Source organism: Malaya genurostris, chromosome 2, assembly GCF_030247185.1.
Source record: "Malaya genurostris strain Urasoe2022 chromosome 2, Malgen_1.1, whole genome shotgun sequence".
Classification (NCBI taxonomy): domain Eukaryota; kingdom Metazoa; phylum Arthropoda; class Insecta; order Diptera; family Culicidae; genus Malaya; species Malaya genurostris.
Window position 1 is genome coordinate 267,007,450 of NC_080571.1, and position 26,919 is coordinate 267,034,368.

Sequence of the window (26,919 nt, forward strand, 5' to 3'; positions counted from 1 at the left end):
GGATATTCAAACTAGTCTTCATCTCTTGATGCAATGGACAGTGTGGAAAAATCGTCAAGAACGCGGTCTGTTTTTAGAGAAGAGTTGAAGTTATGAAAGCTGTATTCTTAAACCAAATTTATTTAACAAAAATAGATGACAATCACGAAAAGGTACGATGTACATTTTACCCCAGTCATCCTTTTCACTGAACCGATTTCAGCAAACTTAGGCTCATCTGGAGCTATTATTGTACCACTGACAAAATTCGAAGATAAAGTGGTTGTAACTTCTGGTTTCGGAGATATAAGAGACGTAACCTACAAAACGCGTTATTTTGGGCGTGAATTCGTCTTACTTTACTATTGGGGGCCTTTTAAAAATTCGCCCTATATAAGAATGGGTAGAGCTTAATCATAAATCTTACTTCGTGCTATCAGAAATATGATCAGCAATTTATGATTAAATAGTTTCCAAAATTTAGTTTCCTCTAATTTTCGGAAGAAATGAGGAAAACTCATACCGCTTTTTTTGTATTCGGACGACGGTTTTGAGGAAGTCTCAGTTGAAAATCCATCACTTTTTCTTGTGCGTCATACGGGACTGGAAGTCGTGGGGAGAACCTTAGACCTGCAGCAGCAAAACAGACCTTCTGCGAGGTTTGAAGCATCATTTGAATTGTATTCTGGAACTGAACTTACAACTTGGATTGTGGTTCACCTGAATTCCGAACTTAATTTAAAGTAAAGAATTTAATTTCACGTTCAAAACTTAAAACTACGACTCTGAAACCGAAATCAAATTATAGATTCTGGAACTAGATTTCTGGAACTGAATTTAATGCCTTAATTTAAGATCTCAGTTCGTATCCAGAATACAGATTCCGAAATGCATCTCCAGAAATCTGGAACAATATATAAATTCGAATTTTACATCTGGATTGTGGAACAAAATTTTATATCTGAGCTCCGACCCAGAATTTTGGAACCGACTTCTGAACCACAATTTACTTCCGGAATTCATTTCCAGAGTTCAGGTTCAGAATTCAGAACCTGAATTCGGAATTTGGGCTCTGGAACTACATTTTGGAACTGAATTCGGTTCGTTAATTGAGGTTAGGAATTCAAGTTCAAATTTCAGTTCTAACATTAAATTTTGAAGCTACATTCTGAAAATGAGTTCAGTTCCAGAATTATAGAACTAAATTCATAAACTGAGTTCTAGAGAGCTGGATTCCGAACCTTAATTTTGCAACTGAATTCAGAGCCCAGGTTCCGCATTCAGTACGTTTATCTTGTTCCACTTCCTGAATGCTTAGAATTTAGTAGATAAATAAATTGTGGCTAAAAGTAAAAAAAACGAGATACGAGAACTTGAAGGTTTGCTTAAGGAGCAAATGCATCTTGACATTAAACGTGTGCATTTACTTCAATGCAATAAAACAAATAATGTTGTTTACATCCAGTTTATAAAGAGTTGGATGCAATTCAATTCGCAAAAGACAATAACAATGTGGACTCAGTGGAGCACGAAAACATTAAATACAACGTTCTAGTATATATGGAAGATAGTGCTATAGAAGTGCGTGCGCATGATCTTCCCTCAAGCGTCATCGATCCTTATATTCGTAAAACTATGTCTAAATACGGAGAGATTCTCTCTATCGGAAAAGAAAAGTGGAAGAATTTTTTCCTCGGTATTTTGAATGGCGTACGTTTATTACGCATGCGATTGAAGAGGCCTATACCTTCTTATGTAACTTTCGGTCAGGATACAAGAATCCCGTGCAAATCACTTGTTACCTATGATAATCAGATGGCCACATGTCAATATTGCAAAAAAGCTGTTCACTACGGTAAGCCATGTGATAAACTGGACATGGAGACAGCTACACCAAAGGACAACGGTGCTTCCTTCACACAAGTACCCCAAGCAACCCCAGTACACCTGTGACAGCCACCAACAACAGTGAACGAAACCATCCAACGAATCGCCTAAAGAACAAAGTACACCAGCTGCAGTTAACAGCTTACCATCTAACCAACCAGCAACTGCAAACAATGTACAACAAGCCGCATCTACAGCAACTAGCAACGAAATCAACAACAATACCACGGCAATGGATGACGAGACGAATCACGAACAAACTGCCCCTCAATCCTCGCAGGAGGGAAATGGAAGCTCCTCTCCCCCTAGAAAAAGTGTGACAACAAGATCCAATACAAAATTAATTTTAGCTGAAAACTCAGCTCAATCGGCCACGTAAAGCTTGTTCGCAAATAGGCCTGAATAAACAAAATCTACAAAAAAAGAACAACTATAACATTGTTTGTTGTATTGTTTGATTCTCATTAGTTCAGCGATGTTAGTGAGGTAGAATATATTCGTCGTCCATAACTCATACTTTCACACAATCAATCGATTATCGATACATATTCGAAAGTGTGAAAGAAGCATGTCAGTTTGCCTTTTTACCGCTCAATTTTCTCAGAGATGGCTGATTTTAATCGATTTGACCACGCTTAGGCTCCAAATTTGGGCTACTATTCGGCTATTGATCAAGTTCGACGTTCAAATTGCAATCACTTTCGGTTCCGAAGATATAATGGTATAAAAGACGTAACCAACAAAACGGTATTTTCAATACCGCTCAATTTTTTCGAATATGGCTTAACCGATTCTAGCAAGTCTAGATTCGTGTGCAAAATAGATACTAAATTGCGGATCCAGTTCGAAGATCAAATGACTGTCCTTTCTGGCTCCGAAGATATAATGTATAAGTGACATAACAGACCAAACGCGTTGGTTTTATTTTACCGCTCAATTCTCTCAGAGTTCAAATGGCTCAAGTGAATCAAGTTCACAAATCAAATGGCGGTCACTTCCGGTTCCACCGATATATTAGTTTAAATCTAGTAGGGTTAAGGGGAACATTTCCGATTTAAAGAGATGCAATAATATGTGTGTCAAATTCCAGTGTTTTTAGATCCGTTTGAAATTAGGTTAATTGTTATGCTCAAAATGAAGAATGTTTTCTTAAAAAGCTTGATGATTTGAAATTGAAATAAAACACATACAAAATTATGAAATAGTCAATTTTTTTATTTGGTAGATTATTTCTTAGCATTTAATATTCAAATACTATTTCAGGCATATGGTCGCCATGTGTATTTTTCACAAAGGTCATTCTGGAGGTCCAATTTTCGACCACTTTTTCAAGCATTCAAAAAGCACCAAAAATAATCGAGTGGCGTCAAATCACACGAACGCGGAGGCCAATTGACTGGTCCATTTCTCAAAATAATGTTGTCGTTGAAATGTTCTTCCAATAAGTCTATTGTTACGGCCGCAGTATGACAAGTGGCACCATCCTGTTGGAATCTTCGTTTTTTGAGTTTGATATCTAAATAGTTCGAGAATGTTTACTATTAAGAGAAAGGTCACTAATTAGTGATAAAGCAATCATGTTTATTAAAAACTGGATGTTTTATCACTCCTATAAACTTTTTTAGCGATAACTTATTCGTTTTTGAGGTACACTATTTGTCTTAACGCAGATATTGGTTTTAATAGATTTAAAAGAAAAATATGCGCAAATACAATTTAACATCCGTGTTTTCAAATTCTATTTTTGTATTCTTGAAAAATTCGTATTGATTTCCTTCTTCTTGGATACTATTTTTATGAAAGTAATAGTTTCTGAGCTAGAACGCTTTGAAGACAATACATGCATAAAATGCATTCTGCTTTTAAATCAGTCTTGAATTGAAGCACACCAGGAAGAAGTATGTATCCGTTTCAAAAGGCAACACGATTAAATGGAACTGCGCATTTGAGACCTCTGCACGAGCGGTGTGTTCCTATTTCAGACTAAAGCGTGTTGCCTAATATCGTTAATTCCCGATTTTTGTGACCCATGTACACTATCTGTCAAATTTTTATCACATCAATAAATCGAATCAAGATGGCTTTGGCTTACTAGAAAGTCATGACAGGCCGCCAACATCAATGAAATATTACGAAATGTTAACCTTTTCCATCTTTTTAATCGAATAAACTTTACAAAATTCCTGATATGACTAAACAGTTGTGTTTTTCTGTAACTTCGCCTGACGATACCTTAACATTCTGATGTATCATTTAAATTATGCATAATAGGATTTCGGTGACGTCCTGACTTTTTATGATAATTTCTTCAATTTACTAGCTAGGTAATAATTCCGCAATTATAAGCAGAAGGGATGGTTAAAACAGGATCGATTTGCTTCGATTTGACACGCACACACACGTCTGCAGTACCATGGATGGAGAGACCAATTTGAAACGAGACTGATTAAAAAAAAAGTGAATGCATTCTCGCACGAACGTTTCTTTAAACAGTTGTAGTTCATAAACTGTAATTTGTAGAAAAATGAGGTCTACAAAAATGGAAATCGATCCAGAACTCTGAAAAATTTGAAAATCACAAAAAATATATAAAAATACTTTGCTACTACCTCGATAGTATAGAGGTAAGTATCTCCGCCTGTCACACTGGAGACCGGGAATCGATTCTCCGTCGGCAAGAAAGATTTTTTTCCTGTTTTTTTTTCATTTTTTAATAAGAGCAGAAAACCGTTTGATAGAAATAACGAACTGGTTAAAGAATACCAAAATACTAATATGATATTCATGAGAACTGGTTGTAATATGTTCTATTAAATACTATACTATTGTGACTAAATTCGAAGCATATTGGGTTTAAAATACTATGCACGGCGAAGACAAAACTAATGTACTTTGCTTAAAGAAATAAATGTATTTATGAAAAAAAAATTTTAAAACTGTTCCTTGAAACAAACAATTGGTATTCATGCAATAAGTGCCTTTTAAAATGAAAAAATACAACTACAATTTTCAAACTGTAAAAAAGATCGGCCTGTAAATATCGTACAAAACTATGTACTTTTTTGTTAAACTAAATGATGTTCTGCAAATAGAAGAAACTTAGTGGTTCATGTTGAACTTCCATATGGCAAAAAGCTCAACATAAACTGTTATCAACTTACGAGCCGAAGACGAAACGAAAAAAAGGAAACATTTATGTGATGACTTTTTCGATTAAATCCGATTCTACATATCGACTGAGATAAATTTACAGATTCGATGAATTCCAATTTTTGTTGAACTACCAAGTTTCAACGTCAGTTTCCTACAATTTCTTCGACACGACTTCCAACAATATAGCTTCTAAGTAACAACCATTTGAAGGAAGTGAATGCATAGATTTATTCAAAATTTTTAAAAATCTGTCTTGTATCGAAAGAAACAAATGATCTGCCATACCGGAAACGTGGGAAAAGTTCCATCCTATTCGGAATATATGAAGTCTGATTACTTTCCCTTTTTTAGAATAGCTCTAGAGTAAAATCAATTCAACTCGCTGGTTTTAAGTGATGTATGGCATCGTAGAAGGCGGTGACTCCACTGACCACAGCAAACGTCAGTCAAGCCGTTTATCTGAATTTTACCTACAGCAGCAAAATGGCTCACCGTACGGAGAAGTCTTTGGACGAACAGCAGCTAATGTCCCCGTCGGAGGTTCACCGAGAATTGATGCATTCGGCCCGTGAGGCGGACCGTAGTTATGTGGCCAGTGGCGGTGAAGACTCAGCGGGAGACGTTTCCATTCTGCAGCTAGATGAATCGTACGGTGCCGATCTGGATGCCGATGATGTGGATGCAGAATTTCAGTACGACGAATATGAGGACGTCAGTGGGGCTGATTTTGACGTTGATGACTTCCTGGCGGAAATCCAAGGCGACTGGAGGGAGCCGGTGGAAGAAGAAATCGCAGATTCCACCATCGAATCAATAGCATCGGAGGATTTGGTACCGCAGGAATTGAAAGACATACTGGAAGATTCGTACTTTCCGGGTTTTTTGGATGATGTAGTCGAGGGGAAGTTGCCGTACAATGGTCAGGTAATCGTCGAAGATGGTAACGTTTCCTCAGTGAAGGAGACTACCCTGCTGGAAGCATTCGATCAGCGGGTGGAACACGAGCAACAGCAGATCAAGGAACGAGTTGGTATCACCGAGGTCCGTGGAAGCCCACTCGCCGGTGGCCAGGCCCAGACTAGCTCACCCGCACGCGAGGAGGACGTTTCGACTGCACTTGCCGGGATACGCATAGATCAGAAGATTCGGAATGTACGTGAAACCCAACTGAATGCGGCGATAGCTAATCTAACGAAGGCACAGGTCATCAGTGACTACCAAATCAAGTTGAACATGATGAAAGAGATGACGAAGCGCGCGGTTGGCCGAATGTCCACTTCGGTGTCCGAAAAGGAAGAAGAAGCCGGCGCCGCTCCGGTCGGTTCCAAGTATCCGAAATTTGAAGTCTACGATTCCGGTGCCGGTGATTCTATGAAACCGCTGGAAATAATCAGCTACATCGGATCGACTCGGAACAAAATGTAGTAGGGTGTCGGAAAATCGTTGGTTTTATTTTGAGAATATTGAGAGGTTTCTTATTTTTTGTTTGTTTCTCGAAATTTGTAGTATAAAGAAATTTGTTTAGAATAAAGATTTTTGTTCTCTCGAAATTGTTTTGTAGAGGGCTGAACCGACGACACGACCTGCCACTCGTCTATCAAAACTGTATCGTAAATTTAACTACCCCTCAGTAACTGGAAATGTCAAATCGGAAACGTTAGTGAATTTTTTTAAACTGGCAGCACAAGTTGATTTATTTATTGATTTTGAATAACAGTCACCATAACCTTGGATACTGCATATCGAAGGCAAGATGAATGTAAACAAAATAAATTTCAGATCGGTTATTATATTACGGAACATTTTAATGGATTTAACTGACTCGAGCGGAATGTAAAAATTTTGGAGTATGAGTTATGTCTTTTATAAAGCCAAGTTCAAAATTCAGGTCTTGACTTGAAACCGTTGTGTGAGAAAGAAGACATGGAAATGACCGACAACGAGCTGAGCGAGGCTTGTGCTCTGCGGTACCTGCATAACGTACGGTAAAATGATTTCTTTGTGGAATTCCACTAGTAATCCTCGAATAGTGGCCAACAAGGAGAAATACTGTTTCCACTGCTGCGCAATCAACCGACACAAAACAATTTTGACACCGGCATATTACACCGAATCCTACTGCCCAGAAAAGCTAGCAGTGGAAGTGTACGGATGAATCGCTGGAAGTAGATCATTGTCCTCGTTCGTTGGTTTTATTCATAGTTTCGATTAAATTCCGAAAATGCATTTCTGCTTAATTTGGACAAAGTTTAACACTAATATTCCACCGCTTTCAAAACATGTTTATTTGTTTTGGGGTTCCTTGGTAACCAGTACATAGCAACTTAAACAGTGTTGCTCGAGAAGATTATTTTTATCATTTACAAGGGGTCGCTAGATTTGTGGTATCAGGAATCAGAACAAATTGGCTCAAATGGCACGTTCCCCTTGATATTTGGAGATTTGTGCCTTGCCATCAATTTGTTTTTAGCATCATTTTCCCGATATATAAGAGGGAAGGATTGAAAGGAAATGGTAAGGGTTGAACTAGGAGGATGGGAAAAATTGACGACACAAAAACACATAAAAGCAGAAGTAAATTCTGCACCCCTAAGGGATGCTGAACAATCTGCTGAGGATCACATTTATTGGAAGCAGAAGGAAATTCTGAACCTCTACGAGGTCCCGAACAGTCTGCTGTTAATAAAACCTCCAACCCCCGAGAGGATTTAGAGATCTTACAAAAGCGACACCATTCTGCACTCCCGGAAGAATGCAGAACGACTCGCAGTATGTACGAGCAGAAGTAAATGCGGTACCCCCCAGAGGATGCCAAACAATCTGCCAAACCCTATTTAAGGTGAATACAGAAGGGATTCATTCACTCCAGGAAGAACGATGAACCCTTCTGACTATAGCTCCTTACCACATTGGGTGAGAAACGAGAGAATATCCTTCAATTTTAGCTCCGCATACACAGACTCAACCATGTATGGAGAACCAAAAACCCGGATACGTAGCTGCGTCAATGCGGGACAGTTACATATCAGATGATATGAAGTACCATAATCGCATTCACACAAATCACACGAATAATACTCAGCACGTTGAATAGTAGCCATGTGATAATTGAGTTTGCAATGTCCAGTCAGAGCTCTGACCAGAATACTTCAATGATACTTGGAGAAATGCAGTAGACACTTTGACATTTTCAGATTTAAATCTGGTAGAAATGCTTTTGTCTGAGCGCAAGTTTGCAAGCTGCGCCAGTAGCTGGCATGTTTGGATGCAGCCCAAGAACGTATCTTGTGCTTTATCCAACTAGTTGAAAGTGGTAAAGCTGGTTCAGGACCAACGAAATCATTCGTTGCACCAGCTCTAGCCAACTCATCAGCCCATTCATTTCCAGTAATACCAGAATGGCCGGGTACCCATATGAAGTAAACAGCATTTGAAATGCTGAGGTCTTCAATTTGAGTTCGACATGCGATCACTAGATTCGACCGTGAGTCATTCGAACTGAGTGCTTTTAAGGCTGCCTGACTGTCGGAACAAAAATAAATACGTTTACCACAGATCCTCTGCTGAAGTGCCGATTGTACTCCACACAGAATTGCGTAGATTTCTGCTTGGAACACAGTACAGTATCTACCAAGTGAATGAGACTGCTCCAGCCTATTTCACGACAGTAGATACCAGCACCAGCACGACCATTCAACAGAGAACCGTCCGTAAAACAAACTATGTGTTCATCAAGTTGTCGTTCCAGACAACCAGACAATCATTCCTAACGAAGAGGATAGCTCACATTGAATGTTTTAAAAGGAAAACTGCATGTGAGAGTTAGGTCACTAGGAGCGAGTAAATACTCATCCCACGGAACCATTTGAGACCACAAGCGAGTGTGACTGGTAGCATATTCTAATGGGTTACTGTTCCAAAGCCCTGTAACCCTAAGACGGTATGCACAAGATAATGCTTCTTGTTTTAGGAACACATGTAGTGGTTTAATGCACAGTAGCGCCTCTAGAGCAGCAGTAGGAGTTGTCGTGAATGCTCCTGTCATCGCCATTAGGACCATCCTTTGGAGATGATTTAGCTTTGACTGAACTGTCGCGACTTCTCCTTTCTGCCACCATACAAGACATCCATATGCTAAAATTGGTCTAACGATAGTTGTGTAGATCCAATGAATATATCTGGGTTTGAGTCCCCATGATTTTCCAAAAGCTCGTCTGCATTGGCCGAAAGCCATGCAAGCTCTTTTAATCCTGAAATCAATGTGAGCAGACCAATTCAGTTTTGAGTCAAGAATAACCCCGACGTATTTAACTTGATCGACCACAGTGACCCCTGAACCAAAGAACTGCAACGGACGAGCTCCTGTAATTATCCTACGATGAGTGAAAAGCACCATTGATGTTTTGCCCGGATTTACAGATAATCCAAACCTGACAACACCATTGTTCAACAGATCGCAGGGCTTGCTGCATTAAATCAAAGAGAGTGTTAATGCTTATACCGGTCATCAATATATGATAATCGTCGGCAAAACCATAAGTCGGAAATCCAAGGTTATTAAGTTTCCTTAACAAACTATCAGCGACTAGGTTCCATAAAAGTGGGGATAGTACACCACCTTGAGGACACCCACAGACACTCAGCTTTCTAATCTCTGGCCTGCCGAAGCGATGATCAAAGAAGTTGATTGCTAAGCATTGCGTGTATCCAGTAAGGGAAAAACCCAAGATATTCCGTTCACGACTGCAATGTTTAACCTCCTGCAGCCATTCAGCCATCGGCACGGAAATACACCTTGACTTAGGAGTTCCTATTTTTGTGGCCTTTTACGACATGGAATAGGAAACCAGTGGATCAATTCTTGGTAAAAAATAATTCCGCCGGATGCCACACGGCTTACCTGTTTGGTGGACTTATACCACCGGTACAGGTGGACCGTAGCGTTATTCTTAGCAGTTGGGAAACCGCTACCGACACTACACGGCTATCTAGGCTGCTCAGAGAGGGAAGTTAACATTGATGGTCAACTTCCATGGATGGCCGAGCAGCCGTAGTAACTGGCGGTGAATCGTTAGCGAACAGTTTTAATGCTGATTTTTCTTCTGAGTGCCTGGTCGTGTCGTCGGCTGAACTGTTTCCTGAGTTTCGTGGTGGTCAAATTCCACTCCAAGTAGAGTCCGTGTCGGAATACCGCACGATGCGGTTCAATTGAGTAGTGTCAAAACTCCATAACATGGTGCTGGATGACCGAAAGTGAAGAAAAGCGAAATAACAGATGTCACAAGGTTTAGCACTGAGCACAGACACAATAGTTTAAGCAAAATCCTACAGACTGGAAAGATATCTTGCTGCTGGGTACCAATCAAGCGTATTCCAAATTCAAAAGGCGAGCGCACTTCGGAAGCCTGTTTGGCTATACTGATGCAGATTCTGGTAAACTTTTGGTGTCCATTAACAAAGAACAAAATAATTACCCGATAATGAGCTGAAGCTGGCACGAATGCTCCTCAAGCCACCTCTGATAAATCGATATGAGTTCGTATTGAAGTCTTTGACGACTATTTCCGGATCCTGAACCGGATAATCGATATAGCCAAAGTGACCAACAAATTGGAAAATCCATTCCAATTTGTTGGTCACTTTGGCTATATCGATTATCCGGTTCAGGATCCGGAAATAGTCGTCAAAGACTTCAATACGAACTCATATCGATTTATCAGAGGTGGCTTGAGGAGCATTCGTGCCAGCTTCAGCTCATTATCGGGTAATTATTTTGTTCTTTGTTAATGGACACCAAAAGTTTACCAGAATCTGCATCAGTATAGCCAAACAGGCTTCCGAAGTGCGCTCGCCTTTTGAGTTTGGAATACGCTTGATTGGTACCCAGCTAAATGATTTTTCAGTTTTCGACGAATCGGAATAAGGGGGCATCTCGAACCACTTGCTGTTCATGTTGTTCGTGAAGGAACTATTCAGTGAATTCTCGCCATTAAAAGAAATGTATGTAGTTAATTTCAAAATATATCGCATCATCGCGAGCCTTATAGATTGTGGTACTCTACAAATGGACATTAAGGCACAGTCATCGATTTTGATTAAACACTCTTATTGTTGACACTATAAAAAATTTAGGACTTTAACAATGTGTGTTGAGCGGTTACATCGAAAATCACCTTGTTTTTTTATCTGAAATTTCATTCTCGTATTTTTTTATTTGGCTCAAATTTGCATAACGTATTCTTCATGACCAAAATGGACAAATAGGATCGTCAGTTTGCTATTATCAATTTAGCCTTACTTTTGTGAAGAGCCTATGCCAAAATTTCTTGACAATTTTCAAAAAGCTATATCTCATAAGAGGGTTGTTAATTTGGTTTTGATATCTATATAAAGAAAGTATACACACTGTTAAACAAATGTTTTTATTTTGTTCTGGAAATAAACCCTGAAATCAATTATCTCAAAAATGTTTTTTTTTATATATTGTAACTGACAACTGATGAAGTTTATTGCAGTATAGCTCAAGATGAAAGAAATAATTAATCAAATAGTTATAGCTTTTTTAATATTACTAAATTTTCCAAAAATGTTCAAATATATTGTTCAAACGTTTTCCTACACGGTTCTGTGAAGGAACGAAACATTTTCAATCCAAATAATGTTAACCAAATTTTGTTAAATGCTACCGTTCTCAAGATACAGCGAATTTGATTTAACGACTACTGGAAATCTACATCTCTCAGTTGTTGTCCAATGTTTCTCGAGTATTTTTATCTCAAAAGTAATTTTTCCGAAAGAGTAGATAATTTTTTACTTCTATTCTTTCAGTGTTACTGTAATATGGGGTATGGCCATCAACTAATATGACCTACAAATTGGAAAAGGTAGGAAAACTTTTTAAATGATTTTTACGTTTTTCTCGATTAGGAATAAGGGGCATCTCGAACCACTTGCTATTCATGTTGTTCATGAATGATCTATTCAGTTAATTTTCCTCATTTAAAGTAATGTATCTGCGGTCATAGGATTGTCGAGCTCTACGAATGGACATTAAGGCACAGTACATTCGTTTAAATACTCTTATTGATGAACCCGGCGAACGACCGCGACAAGGTTAAAGCCGGTTACAAATAGACGCTATAAATTAATAAATTTTATTGATGACACTATTTCGTTACGGGTAAAATCGAAATAAATATTTCGCGGCAAATAAATAACAAAAACAAGAGTTTACTGAAAAGTTTTAAGGTATTTATTGATCAAACTCTTGAAATTGATGGTTTTAACTCTCATCGCCATGTTACTCCGGAACCGGAAGTCGAATCTGAACAAAAATTAATAGCATTCTGTGGAACTCCATAGAATTCGGAAGTTATTATAAATTTATATGTCCTTTAGCAAGTGTCAATGAACATGATCAATTTATATTTATGTTAGTACTCTCATTGAATTTTTTTACTTCAACAGAGAATAGGAGAATGAGAGAGAAAACAAAAAAGTCGCCTGTCTTTGACTGAGTATAACAGTTCGGCTGAAAAGTTCGTATCGTTCAATAGAAACACACATTTTTTTTGCCAAAATTCGTTTTTATTATTCAACATAATTGCCATCGCTATATAATAGTCACTGTTGATGGGTTTTCCCTTTTCAAGGTAGTCGATGAAAATTATACCATGCGAATCCCAAAATACAGACGCCATAACCTTACCGGCCGATTGTTGAGTCTTTCCACGCTTTGGGTTCGGTTCATCGCGTGCAGTCCACTCAGCTGACTGTCGATTGGACTCCGGAGTGAAGTGATGGAGCCATGTTTCGTCCATTGTTATATATCGACGAAAATATCAGTTTTATTTCGATATAACAGCTCCAAACACTGCTCAGAATCATCAATTCGTTGTTGCTTTTGATCGATTGTGAGCTCACGCGGCACCCATTTTGCACAAAGCTTTCTCATATCCAAATATTCGTGAATAATATGTCCAACACGTTCCTTTGATATCTTTAGGGTGTCAGCTATCTCGATCAACTTCACTTTACGGTCATTGCAAATCATTTTGTGGATTTTTTTTCACGTTTTCATCGGTTATCATCTCTTTTGGACGTCCACTGCGTTCATCGTCTTCGGTGCTCATATGACCAGTACGAAATTTTGCAAACCACTTACGAATTGTTGCTTCGCCCGGTGCAGAGTCTGGATAACACTCATCAAGCCATTTTTTGGTATCGGCGGCACTTTTTCTCATCAAAAAACAGTGTTTCATCAACATACGAAATTCCTTTTTTTCCATTTTTTTCACAATAACAAAAGTAGCTTCACTCAAAATGCAATATCTCACAAACTAATGATCAGACAGCTGTCAAATTTATACACGTATCTTTTGAAGGTTAGTACTAACTGAAAATGGTATGGATTTAATTCTAGTGGCGCCCTCTCATAGAAACGATACGAACTTTTCAGCCGATCTGTTACTTCTACTTGGTCATAGAACTATCGAGTATCTCATTTGACAGACACTTTCACCGTACCGATTACAGTTGACGATGATTTTGATCAATCTGTCAAGGTCATTCTACATGACTGACAATTTGCAACTCTGACTGTGGTTGTGTTAAATGCGCAGGCAATTTTATACACACATTTTAAGGAACTTTCAAGTACCATTTTTTCAGGATTATCAAAACGGTGTGACATCTAAGTGCTCACATGCCTCATGCCCGTGTGTCTGTGATGAAATTTGGTCAATAGAACAGCGTCGCCTGGGTGCTAGCGCCTTCTGCGATAGTTGCAGAATGAGAGGGTGCGAATTAGTTTGCGGCCCTTATTACGGGTATCACTACACGGTGAAAGCCAAGTGAAGCGATTTTTACCTTATTATCGGTATCACTTCACGGTGAAAACTAAGTGAAGTGAAAGTAGGTCTTTATCACGAAAGTCACTTCAGAGAAAACAGTAATTACTTACATGAGCTTGTTGATATCACGAACATCAAATCACCAAAATTTTGTTGGAAAAAATGATTTTTTTTTCATTACAGTGATTATTTCATTGACCGTGACACCGGTAATAGGTAAAATCAAGTGAAGTGACATGTGAGTGAAGTGAAAGTGGCAGTGGAAGTGAGAACGGTAATAAGGTCCTGCATGTTATAATTCATTTGAAACTCGAAAATGATTGAAAATCCATCAAATAGGTAAAGTATTTCGCCTTTGCGGAAGTGTATTTAAACCCTTAATGTGCCTTTGAATTGTCAATTTGTTTTCATAAAAACCGTCTGTAGTATCCTGTTATTTATAAATCAACATTTTGGTATAAATAATAATTATACGCTTATTGTTAGTTATTTGTGCAGGACCGTCTATAGAAAACAATATTCAGAAATGTGCAATATCATATGTTTCAAGGGTGAAATTTATAAGACTGAATGTTTGCAAAATCTCGATACGATAAGAAATGTAACATTGAATGCAAACTTGAGTATTGGTAAAATTGTAGAATGTTAATTGTTCCTACAAAATGGAAGAACATATAATAAATACGAATAGATTGCTTGCAAGGGATCGAAAGTCTTTCTGTAAGGTTTAAATCCATTTGAAGCAAACATTTAATTTAGGCAGGGCTGGTCGGCAGAATGGTGATCTCGGAACATCAAATGCTCTGTATATAAGATGGGTAATCGGAAACCGATTGAGTCAACATCTCCTTGAGTCCTGAACTAAAGTTATTTGCTTGCATACACATTTATGTTGAACTGTTATGTTACCAAGCAGTTCAACATAAACCAGTTTACGTTCGGCACGACAGTTAAGGACTGAGGACAGTACCGTAGAGTGGTAGGTTTTTTGCTATTTTTCTGTTTCAAATTAAATTTTCTTGGAAACGGTGCAGAATATAGACACACCCACCTGACAATGTCTTCGAAATTTAGTTGAGAATATTATGTGAAATTTTCAGAATGATTCATTGAGTTTAGCGGTCGTGTTGTATTTCTTCCTGACTGAAGAACTGCTGAAAATTAGAACGCTCGGAAATGCAAACCTCTACTTGTTCATCGAATATCTCGGCTTTGAAGGCTTGTATCATAAATCTACCGTGACAAAACCTAGATAATTTAGTTTAGATGCGATTAGTACATAAAAACGTATATGTTATCGCGATAAAAATAAAGTCTTGTATTTTTCTGTGAAACAAAGTCAGTTTCGATGCATTCACAATTTTTTTCGCTTTGGTTTCCTGATAGCATTAACAGCAAGTTGAATATTTTTTCATTGTTCATTGGAATCCATGTAATGTCCAACCCATACGATAGATTAATGTGATAAAACTTCTCATCAAAATAATAAAATGTATGCTGACAACCCGGTACAGTTTGCTCATATACGAGAGAGTACAAGAGAAATACGATGCGCAAAGGGAATTGAGCGAGCCACGTGGTCGATTTAAAACTCAACACGTGGCCCTCTGTCCTCAGACCTTAAGACGTTGTACTACGGTGCAAGCAGAAAAAGTGTTCTGTATATTGCAGTAACTTTATGTCTGCCGATCGGTTTATGTTGAACTGCTTGGCAACATAACAGTTCAACATAAACTGTTATGTACTGACGGGTCGAAGACGAGACATAAAGTATACATGTTTTTTTCTGTAAACCGCTACCAGACAGTGGGGCTTGGGATAGGTTAACCATACACACACAGACACACACATTTACGCGTGTGAGGTGCTTTTGGTGTTGTTACGGGTTGCTCGTTTACAAGGAATACCAAGCCCATTTTACCTCGACAACTAGAAAAAAAAACCTTCAATTGAGTTTCCTATTAACCGACACAAATTATCGTAAAACAGAAATATTAATCGACGAAATAAAAGGAAAAACTGCTCTGTCGAAGATAAACAGAAGCGGCCTTGACTTTGAAAAGGAAGTTTCCACCGTTCGCCCAGGTGTGATCTTTCGATAATTTTGCCCTTTAGACGTCATTCGAAAATCATTGAACGACATTCCGGGCGACACGGAACGTGCTTATCGACATTGGGATCCCAGAGAAATGTGTGACAAACGGCCCAGAAGACGAAGCCTGGTGGCGCCCTACATCAACCGACCGACCGGCCGGGTATCACACGCAGAGGAGATTGTGGTTAATTAAATATTGAAACACCATGTAAATGTGCTTTAATTACCCGCTTCCTCCCCCCCACGCGAGCGGTTTCACCCGACGTATCTGTGCAGTGCGGTTCAGTGCACAATTTCCAGCGATGGTTCTGTCAGCGGGCCATGCGTCAATCACTGACCGCCATCGCGACCAGACGGGAAAGGGTCGGTCGTAGAGTTTTAGCTCTCCGCATAATTTTTTTATGACGTGATGAGTTCCGGCGGTGAAAAATGTGATATTAACGTCGCTGCCCGTCGGTTGGCTGTCCGGTAACATTTTAAAGTGACATTCAACTGTGCTGACGAGCGGCTCCGGGATGCACCCTCCGGTGGTGGGTGGCAAAGATAAATTCAATTATCTTCTATCCGAGCAAATATTCCGGATCGTTTGAATCTGCTGCCATGTGACATCCGGATGGCTCTTCGCGAACCACCGACTGTGAATGATGCCATTTGTCAAATCCGGTCAAGCAACCCGTGGCAGTGAGGCACCCGGGGGATGGAGAAAGGGTAGCATAACGGGGTTTTTAGGGAACAGAGCATGAACATAATACAAATCCTGGAATTAAAGCAGCATATGGTGGACGCCGTGCCGGTAATCTCGACAGTCAAAGGATCAAAGCGGAACCATGAATGAAGTTTTTTTTCTATACGAAAGAGCATTTATTTGTGTTTTGAGTGCGAAATGAACACAACTGAACCTGAATAAATTTGTGTAAACATTCGCAGGTGGGAACGGATTCAATGAGTATCGTAATGATAGACAGGAAAGAATTTAAAATCGGAGCTCGTTAGAATAATAACGGTCCGATATGACTGCCTTGAGGTATCCGGAGCTACGAGCATTGTTGAGCATTCTGATCTAAACCCATACTAGAATCTGCACAGGACGTTGTTAGAGAAAAAAAAGTTAAGAATTCTGTTCCCCGAAATTTTTTCCAGTGGAAATTGGAAAATAATTACAAGGATCATAGATATTGCTGAACTTGAAAATAGGCACTACATGAGCAAATGTGGAAATGTATAAATTTACATGCGTAGTTCACAAATTTTTTTTCACTCATCTACGGATTAATATTCATGTGATTACGTCTTACCTTACTATGGGGCGCCTTTTTAAAATTTATCCTCTAGGAGAGGGATAGGTTTTGGATCGTGAATATCCCTTGTTGTATATAATGTATAAACATATTTTTTTCTGCGCGTCCTGATCAGCATTTTGTGGAAGAATTTTCAGTAGAATGAGATAACAACTAATAACTTGAAAATTAAATTTTAAAAATAAAATGTTTAATAAGTAAAACAACAAATTTGATGCTTTATTCTTTTTAGCCTTTGTATTTGAATCGTTCGGTTCATACCAGAATTCAGGGTCATAATCCAATTCTAGAATCCTGTTCTGAAATTCAGTTTCAAAGTCCAAGACCAAATTTTTTTTTCATTTCCAGAATCCAGATCGCAAATTTAGTTCCTCGTGCAATCCAAGGCCAGAATGGAATTCCAGAATTTTAAGCTAAAACTGAATTTCAGCTTGACTCTAAGCTTGAGTTTTGAAATTGAAATCTGGAAATGAGATCTGGATCTCATCGTGACTTCGATCTGAATTTTGAAACTAAAATTGAGGTTCAGACCAGAACTCAGTCGCGAGATTCATGTCGGAAATTCAGATTCTGAAACTGTAGTTCTGGAACTTTATACCGAAATCCAGGACTAGAATTCAGATCCCACATTTAGCTATATTTACAGAATTCTGATTCTGAAAATTTTTCAACTAAATTTGGGATCTCGATTCTAAAACTGAATTTCGGAGCTAAATTTTGGATCAGAATTCGAAAATTGAATACTGAGCCGGAATTCTCTAATTAAAATTCAGTGGCAGACCAAAATTCAGGTCCAAAATTCAGTGTTTGGATTCAGGTTCAGAATTCGGTGTCGAAGCGGAATCCTGTTCCAAACACATGTTCCATGATCGGTTCAACAATCCAGTACCCTAGTTCAGTTCCAGAATCTAGCTTCAAAATTGAGTACAGCTTGAGCTTGAGCGACCACCCCTGGTTGCTACTCCGTTACTGATCGGGATTAGCTGAAAATGTACAGGGAGTTTCTAGATGATCCGACCTGGGACTGGTAAATCTTCCTTCAATGTACATCTACTGGTAATCACAGGATTCATTGATCAGTACCGGCGCCGGCCAGGCCCTAACATAGATCGTCTAAGGAATGGGAAGGGATGTTAGTCCAACACTTGTTGTTACTAGAAGCCGTATATACTACTGCGCACTCCACAAGTGTCACGGGAGAAAGCTATTTGTTAGTAAAAAATTCAGTATATGTATTATTCGCGCGCGACTCAGTATGTTCCGAATGCACCCCTAAACTCACTGACTTCCCGAGTGAACGTTTCAACAATATCCTATATTGAAGTCCCGGGAAGTCTTGATTCACAGCTCTTATTCGAGGAAACTGAAAAAAAATTTGCAATACTATCGCGTAAAGAATAAAAACTTCCCTATTTTTACCTTTTTTTATAAATATAAAAAATAGGTATAGAATTCGCTCAAACTTTAGAAAAAATTACCGAGGCCCGGAGGGCCGAATGTCATATGCCAATCGATTCAGCTCGACGAACTGAGCAAATGTCCGTGTGTGGGTGTATGTGTGTGTGTCTGTATGTGTGTTGTCAACTAAGAGGTCGAGATCTCAGAGATGGCTGAAATGATTTTGATCACACTAGTCGCAAATGAAAGGTCTTCCCGTCACCCTGAACGCTATTGAATGGTTTTGAGATCGGATGTTTACTTTTTGAGTTATACGAAGTTTTATGTCAAAATTTTCAGTTTTTTTACAGTATCTGTCACAATTGACCTTGAAAACATAATATATTTTCAGACTTAGATTTCGCATGGAAATACCTATCCAACAAGCCATAGATTGTTAAATTCCGTTCATTTTCAACGAAGATATCAAAATTTTTGTGTAAGCAACTTTTTCCCCTATTCCAGTAGTAGAAGTTTTGAGCGTTGTCTCGCAAAGAAATGCTTGGGGGCAACATAAAACACGATTTTTTATACTGTTGCATACATTTGTTTCTGTGTACTGTGTACAGCATGATATTTTGCCTCGGACCGATTTTAGCACGGTTCGTTTTTGGCAACATAATCGTTCGAATATACCATATGTAAACCAGATGATGGCAGAATTTTCGAGTTGAAAGCAATTCCATAATTATATTGATTTAAACTACTTACAGCAATAAATGCTGGAAGAACATAACAGCCATATACCATTCGAATCAGTTCGTCGAGATCAGACAAATAATTTCACTCATTTTTTTTCGGAGATGACTCAACCGTTTTCTACAAACTCAGATTCATATAAAAAGTGTGAAAAGTCGTATACTTCCAAACAAGGTTCCTGAATTATGTTTGGTTCCGACCTCTGGTTCCGGAACTGGAGGATGCTACGTGAAACGAAATTAAAGCTGTGTAACTCATTTTTCTCGTAGATGGATGAACCGATCTAAGATTCAAATGAATTCTAAGCATCATCTAAGATTCAATTGCTTTTCTGTCAGATCCAACTTCCGGTTTCGGAGATACAGGGTGATTAGTATAAAAATGTCTATTTCACATAAATTAATCATGTTTATCGGGTTAGCAAATTTGGATAGTCGATAACCAAACAAAAATTTAATTCGCACTACGATTCCTCAAAGATGTCTACATTGATTTTCAAACATTTTGAAACAAATGTAAACTATACAGCTACTCAGGTGAATTTGTCGTACTTCGGCTACACCAAATTTCGAATTCCGGTTCGAGTATCGAATCGTTTCTCAAAGCTCAATCGTTTTCTCAAAAAAAGCCAAATCGAATTTCAGAAAAAAAGTTCAAATTAAAATAAATCCAATTTTATCCAATTCTGACTTCCGATTCTGGAATTGTAGGATGATGAGTTTTTAAAATTCAAAGCGATATAGAAGATGACAATCCCGAAAAGCTTTAAAGTTGGACTCAAAAATATTGCAATTTATTCGTCATATGGCCATACGAATCGGTTTGGGTTATGCTGGTTCCTGAATACCGGCTCTGAAAGTACCTTAAATTACCCTAAACTCTAAAGTGGAACTCACTTCGACATATCATGGAATGTTTAAACGATGTCACACTTTTAGATTCAAATTCTATCCGATTTGCAGTTTCGACAATACAGAGTAATGAGTGAATAAAATCTCAAATTGCCACTTAAAACGACGGACATTAGAATAATGTCATGAAAACTGAAACACCGAAGAATATTCATGCAAAAAACACATGTAGATTGATAAAAAAAAGGTATCATCTCACTGCTAGGTGAATTAAGCACGTTTTTATAAATGAAATTACGTGATACAAAATAAACGAATGAATAGGATTTAGATAAAATAGTTGATTCATTGCATTGACATATTCTAAACAGTTGTTATAAAATCATTTTAAATCACCAAATAAAGGATTTCACGCGCGTCTTGATTCTTTATTATTTTCGCTTTATTATTTTATTAATTTATTAAAATTATTAATTTGTTATATTGGTTGATCTGGCAGCCGGCTACCGAGAAAAATATTATTAGTGTTTTTTTACTATGTATTGTATATACCGATATATATATATATATATATATATATATATATATATATATATATATATATATATATATATATATATATATATATATATATATATAGATTTATATATATATATATATATATATATATATATATATATATATATATATATATATATATATATATATTATTTCTGTTATTAACTTTGTAATATCAACGAATTTGCGAAATAGTTGATTTTTATCATTCAATTTATAATCTTGAAAGACAATCATTAACATGGAAGAAGAAAACATTCCAAATAAAACTTTTCTCCGAAGCTAGACGGAAATTGATAGGTTGAATGAAGAGATAATTTAGTAAAATAGAGTAATCAGGAATGAAAAATTGAAAATATCTGTTAGCTGAAAGGAAAATGAAACACCTGTAATTGTCGCCTTTTACGATATGGAAGCAGGAACCCAGTGGATCTATTCTTGGTTCATTTTTTTCCGCCGGATTCCACACGGCATCTGGGCTGGTACTGTCCGGAGAGAGCTAATAGATACTATCAATCTCCTAGTGGACCCCAGCCCCTACTAGCTTCAAAATTGAGTTCAGGTCCAAAATTCAGTTCTAGCATTTGGTTTCGAAATTTAGTTCCAGAATTGTCGGTCTCGAATTCAGATTCTTCAACATCAATAAAACTGAACTATCCATTTTATTCGTATTCACGTTATCCGGCTATGTCTTATGACATTACCCAGTTACCTTTTCTTTTCTAGGCATCTACAGTGAACCACTTAATAACTACGGATGTACATTATTTCTCAACAAACATATAAGGACTTCGCATTATATTACCAGATTTCAATGATTGTAGCAAGCTTCTTAGAAGCCAGGACAGGGGGCTTACGGAGTTTGTTAAATTTTTCCTATTTGTTAAACTAATGGTACTTCAAGGATGGGTTCGACAAGCAGGTTTTAGGATGTTAGGAGCTAATAAAATTTTGACTTTCCAATCCTAGATGGTGGCTTACAATTTTGTATCTCATTTTATATACATATATATTTTTTGGTGAGTAAGTTTAAAAATTGCATTTTTAATGTCATCTTGATCGGTCGCGTTTACTAAACAACTATTTAGTTTTTTTTTCAGGAATCGATACCCTGTGAGTAAAACAACATACGGTTATCTATTCGAATACTGTCGCCCACTTTAGATTGAGTGGCATCGATTGGTGATATTGAGAGTTCAATTTGTTTGTTTCTAATTTGAGCTCCACTCCATCAACCAATTCTGCAAAGTGTAAAAATGATGATGATTTATGATTGTTTCAAATTATATCATTTTGTTGTTTTGCAACGGGCTACGGTTTCATTACTTCTTGACTAAAAGCGTGATTAAAGCGTGCGACTCGATAAAACCTGTGCCAACTTAATCGAAAACAAATTAAAAACGCCCGCAAAACAAAACACATCCAAAAAAAAACATACAACCGGTGCCCACCCACCCATTGCGACTGAACTGCCCAAACACATCATAATACCAATAAATCCATTCACGCTGACGACTGATACACCACCCCCTTCCTCGCAGGCTGCATGTGTACCATCCCGTGCCATCGTGGCTTGTTTCCGGCCGTGATGTCAATCCGGATCGGATTGGATGGTTCAGATCGGCCGTGACGGTGCGCGTTTATCGAATCGGAGCTGAACCCTAGACCTATTAATAAATGTAACGCCGGCACCGTGTCGGGGTTGACTCAGTCAGTGCGAGTCAGTCCAGCATAGAAAGAGATAGAGAAAGAGGTAAGAGCAGGTAAGCCAGTGACCAGAAAATGATGTGATAATTTTCTCCGGCCGACTGAACCGCGAACGGGACGAAGAACTTCACGGCGACAGTCGGCTTGATTTTGATGATTTTCGGCCTGGGATGGTGGGATTCGAGTTAGCACCTTTGTCAGCTGCGTCGGCTGACCGAGGAGAAGGTGACGGTAACGGGTTGGCTCAAGCAGATGCTACTGGAAATAAGCGAATGCTAATTTATGTGACGACTTTGGAGCTCCCCACTGGACGCTAATTTGTGATTGAACAAGTTTTAATGTTAACTCGCTTCGAATTTGTTTTGACAGATTTGACGCGGGTGTCATCAGACGTTGTTTGACGTTGTAATTAACGAAACGAATTTAACGATTTGACGTCCGTTAGGTCGGCTGCTTGTAATGACATCGATCGGAGAAAGTAGCTGGTTTCATAAATCAGCAAACCAGGCGCTGAACTATAAACGAACATCTTTGCCATGTCAAGTAAATTTACTCGGTAACAGCAAAAAGCATGAAAAGGCTATTCATATCCGGACGCCGTTTTTGTGCCATTTCTCATTCACTCAGACGTAAGGGAATCAGAAGAAGAGTTCTACATAGGCTCGAGACAAGACGAATGGTATTCATACCGAAACGGTTTGAATGTTTTCAAGCATAATTTACCACTTTTCCGCTAATGTTTTTCTTTTGTGGTTTGCCGAGCTGCGGTCTGTGAAATGGATGTGGAAGGTGAAAAATTCGCTACCCGCTCTAGTCGGGTGGGCAGTTGCCAAATGTAGCTTGAAATATGAATGAAATTTTCCCCGGGACGAGGACAGGGTCGAATGTTGCATTTTTTTTCTCAGTTGGGAAAAAACTAAAATATTTTTTAAGGATCGTGTCATCAAACTTCTGGTCTTATCGTCAATGACTCAAAAATAAGTGGATTTTTTTTTGCCAAAAAAAAAACTATGCCTGTAGAAAAAATCTTGCCTTCATCCCTGCACGTTCTACCCTGTCACTGCAAAGCAGTTGAGTAAGTGGTACTGAATTTTCCTCCGACATTTTTCTGTTGTGATTTCGTCGACCGTAAAAAAAAAGAAACCAGCAGCTTTGTAAACGCTAGCGGAACGCTTTAGAGCACATTTGTGGTTGTTTTTACATTCTCCGTCTCCGTCGGTCGACAAGGACGACGAAGACTGTCGTCCTTCATGGCTTCCCCACATGACGGGGAGGCTTTGCCGCGTCAGCAAGCTTCCCTGAAAAATGTGCTCTCGTCTTGTGGTACTTGCATGCATATAATCTCTAATATTTTAACATTTTATTCGCCTCTTAGTCAAGTGATTTCGGGCGACGGTTTGAAAACAGCAACGGCGCACACAGACGCGGCACAATACACCGAAATTTCAGAAATATTTGCCCTCCTCTTCTCATAGGAAAAACGGTACCCGGCGCGCGGTGGCGTTAGTTACGTAAGTATCTTCGTATTTTTTCCGCAAGCACAAAAACCCTGCATGCAAACATAGTTGGAAAATGTACGAGTGAGTAAAGTGCCGAGTATCGAGACTAGCATATTGTAGCCAAAAGCAGCAGCAGAAGATTTCAAAGAACCGACCTTTTCTGGAGAAAGGTATTTCACCTCAACATACCACGAAGCATATCACAGCGCACAGGAAAACAAAATGTTCTCTCGTAGTTCAGCCGCCCGCTTGGACTGCATCACATTACGACGAAGTCCACGGGACTGGGAACATTACCGTTTGAACTCGAGTCGAGTCAAGCCACCTTCCGACGGTGACGGCAAATCGGCAAACGGAAAAGGTTGGATTTCTGCGGCAAGCGGCGGCGGTGTGGTGCGGTGCGGTACTTATGATGGTTAGTTGCGTGTCGAAATGTTTGAAATGTATGAGAACATTCTGGTTCCGAGTCGAAAACGTGGAATGCTCATTTTTATGTATTTATATTTGAAGCAATGGGATGATTGTCGGCAGACAGGTTCACCGTAAAGCGCAACTGTCAAAACCGTACACCGTTTAAGTAATGGCGAGACCTTGGAAAGCGTAGTACGGCAAAAATTCGCCAATCGCTGCTCTCTAAATAAGAAAAACTGAAAACACTAATTAATCTAAAGCAACCTGTCCAACACACCACTGAAAAAAAACAACAAACAACACACCAAAACCAGCAGTGCAACAAAACGAGTGACACAGTAATTATCCAATATTTCACTTCAACAATCAAGGGCGAAAAGACTGCTGCTGCTGCTGCTCATTCGTCGGTAAATCAAAATTTACGAACCAATTAAACGTGCATCTCTGCCGTATATTGCTTCCATTTTTCATTTCCAAATGTTTGCGGTCTATTCTTTGTTCCAGTCGCGACCGTCGGATGCAAGTTGTTGCTGTGGGGCTTCCGACCGGCAATCAGGCTTTCGGGCCCAAAACAATCAACTGTCGTAAACAAAAAAAAAACGAAACGTAAAATAGCGACAACACTGGCAAGTTACGAGGCGAAGAACGGAAAACGACGATGTAATTCTGATATATTTATGCAAACTTTTTCACGCTTTTCCGGTTCCACCACTCCAACGGGGCTCGTTCGTTCCGACAGTGATGGCAACCGTGTTCTTATCGTTTGTGATTACTGCCGAATGACAGGGCAAAAGTATCGTAAGAATTTTCTACGCTCAATAGGGTGAGTAAGTAAAGTCTAAATAAAATCAATGAAAACATTTTTTTTAGACAGAGTATTCTTCAAAATGTGTTGGTTCGAAATCAAAACAAGCCCAGTTCCAAATATGTAATAACTCGGAAATTGATGTAACCGAAGTCAGCTAATGTAATGATTGTAAACCATTTCATTAGATTCGAATTTTTTGAAAATCAATGTAGGTATCTTAGAGAAATCGTAGTGCGTTCAGGGTGACGGGAGACCTTTTATTTGTGACTAGTTTGATCAAAATCGGTCCAGTCATCTTAGAGATCTCGACCTTTTTGTTGACAACACACATACAGACACACACGAACATTTGCTCAGTTCGTCGAGCTGAATTGATTGGTATATGATACTCGGAACTCCGGACCTCGGAAAATTTTTCTAAAGTTTTAGCAAATTCTATACCTATTTTTTATATTCATAAAATAGGTAACAAAAAAATTAATTTAAACTTCTGATTATTTCATGTGCACGCGGAATATACAGAAACCTGTTTTATTCCACCTAGTGGTGTGATGATGACTTTTTTATATTTCTTCATTTTCATAAGTGTTACTTTTTGAAATCAGTTGTAATTGCGGAACAGCAAGCCGGGTATGGACAAATTTTACATCAACTTGTGCAACCATAATTCATTTCTGTCTATATAGGTAAAAATTTGGACAACTGCTTCTGATAAAATGGAGTAATTTCCGGTTTGGAGAATACGATCACTTTTCCGGTAACTGTAACTAAGATTTGGCATACCCGAAATCAGTGGATTTACACGGAAAGACCGAAATTAGCATTTTGGCGAAAAAATTAATTGATTTTCTGATTTTGGTTAGTTATTTTTTGAGACAACTAAAAAAATCTTACTTTTGCTAATTTAGATTTTTTTAATTCTAGTTCCCTTAATAATAATAAAATATTTGTTGAAATGGCTATTTTTTTAGTTGATTTCACCAATTAAACGTGGTGTCATTTCTTAGCTAAGGCACACTAACATTTAACTAATTTTTTAGTTGAATTGGAAAAATAAAACGTTGTTTTCAACCTACATAAATGGTTGAATTGGTTTCTGCAATTTGCAGCTATATGGCGCTCTGTCACCGAAAAAACGTTAACACCGTAATGACTACTAGCCACTAGATGGCACACTACTACCGAAAAAAATTTCAGTCGCGGTTATCTTTTCTATATTGGCAGGTATAGATACGATGTTGTATTGGAGAAAAAGACATAAGCGAAACATAAACTTCTTTTTGAAAATTTTACTTCTAAATCGCTGTTTGCTTCATTCGACTTCGCGAAATCGACTCTCTCACTGAAAACTTTGAGCACTCGGAAAACAAAAGCCGAATACAAGTAGTACATCGGACGGCGTAGCCCGGAATGTTGGAAGATACAAAAAACATCAATTGACGTGTACAATTAGAGTGTAACATTCGAAACTCAATTCACTGTTCCGCGTAAAAACATTATTACCCACAATCGCTTCAAATGCGCACAAATTCTGAATAAATACCCTTTCCACTAACAGTTTACGTCATTTTACATATCGGTTTAGAATTTTATATTTGAATATATCGTAACACATGCGAAAAACATCTAAACAATTTGCAAGCAGTTTCAACAAGACTGTCCCTTTTAGCTTTTTAATGGATCGT

General features: G+C 38.3%; 2 protein-coding genes across 4 annotated transcripts in view; one reads left to right on the plus strand and one right to left on the minus strand.

The window, feature by feature from the left end:
- The window catches only part of LOC131429889 (pseudouridylate synthase RPUSD2-like), a 610,839-nt gene that overhangs the window by 242,098 nt on the left and 341,822 nt on the right, over window positions 1-26,919 (minus strand). The window lies entirely within an intron of this gene.
- LOC131429891 (uncharacterized) lies at window positions 5,087-7,400 on the plus strand. Its single transcript, XM_058594334.1, has one exon. The coding sequence runs from the start codon at window positions 5,503-5,505 to the stop codon at window positions 6,442-6,444; it is 942 nt and encodes a 313-aa protein (XP_058450317.1). The 5' UTR covers window positions 5,087-5,502; the 3' UTR covers window positions 6,445-7,400.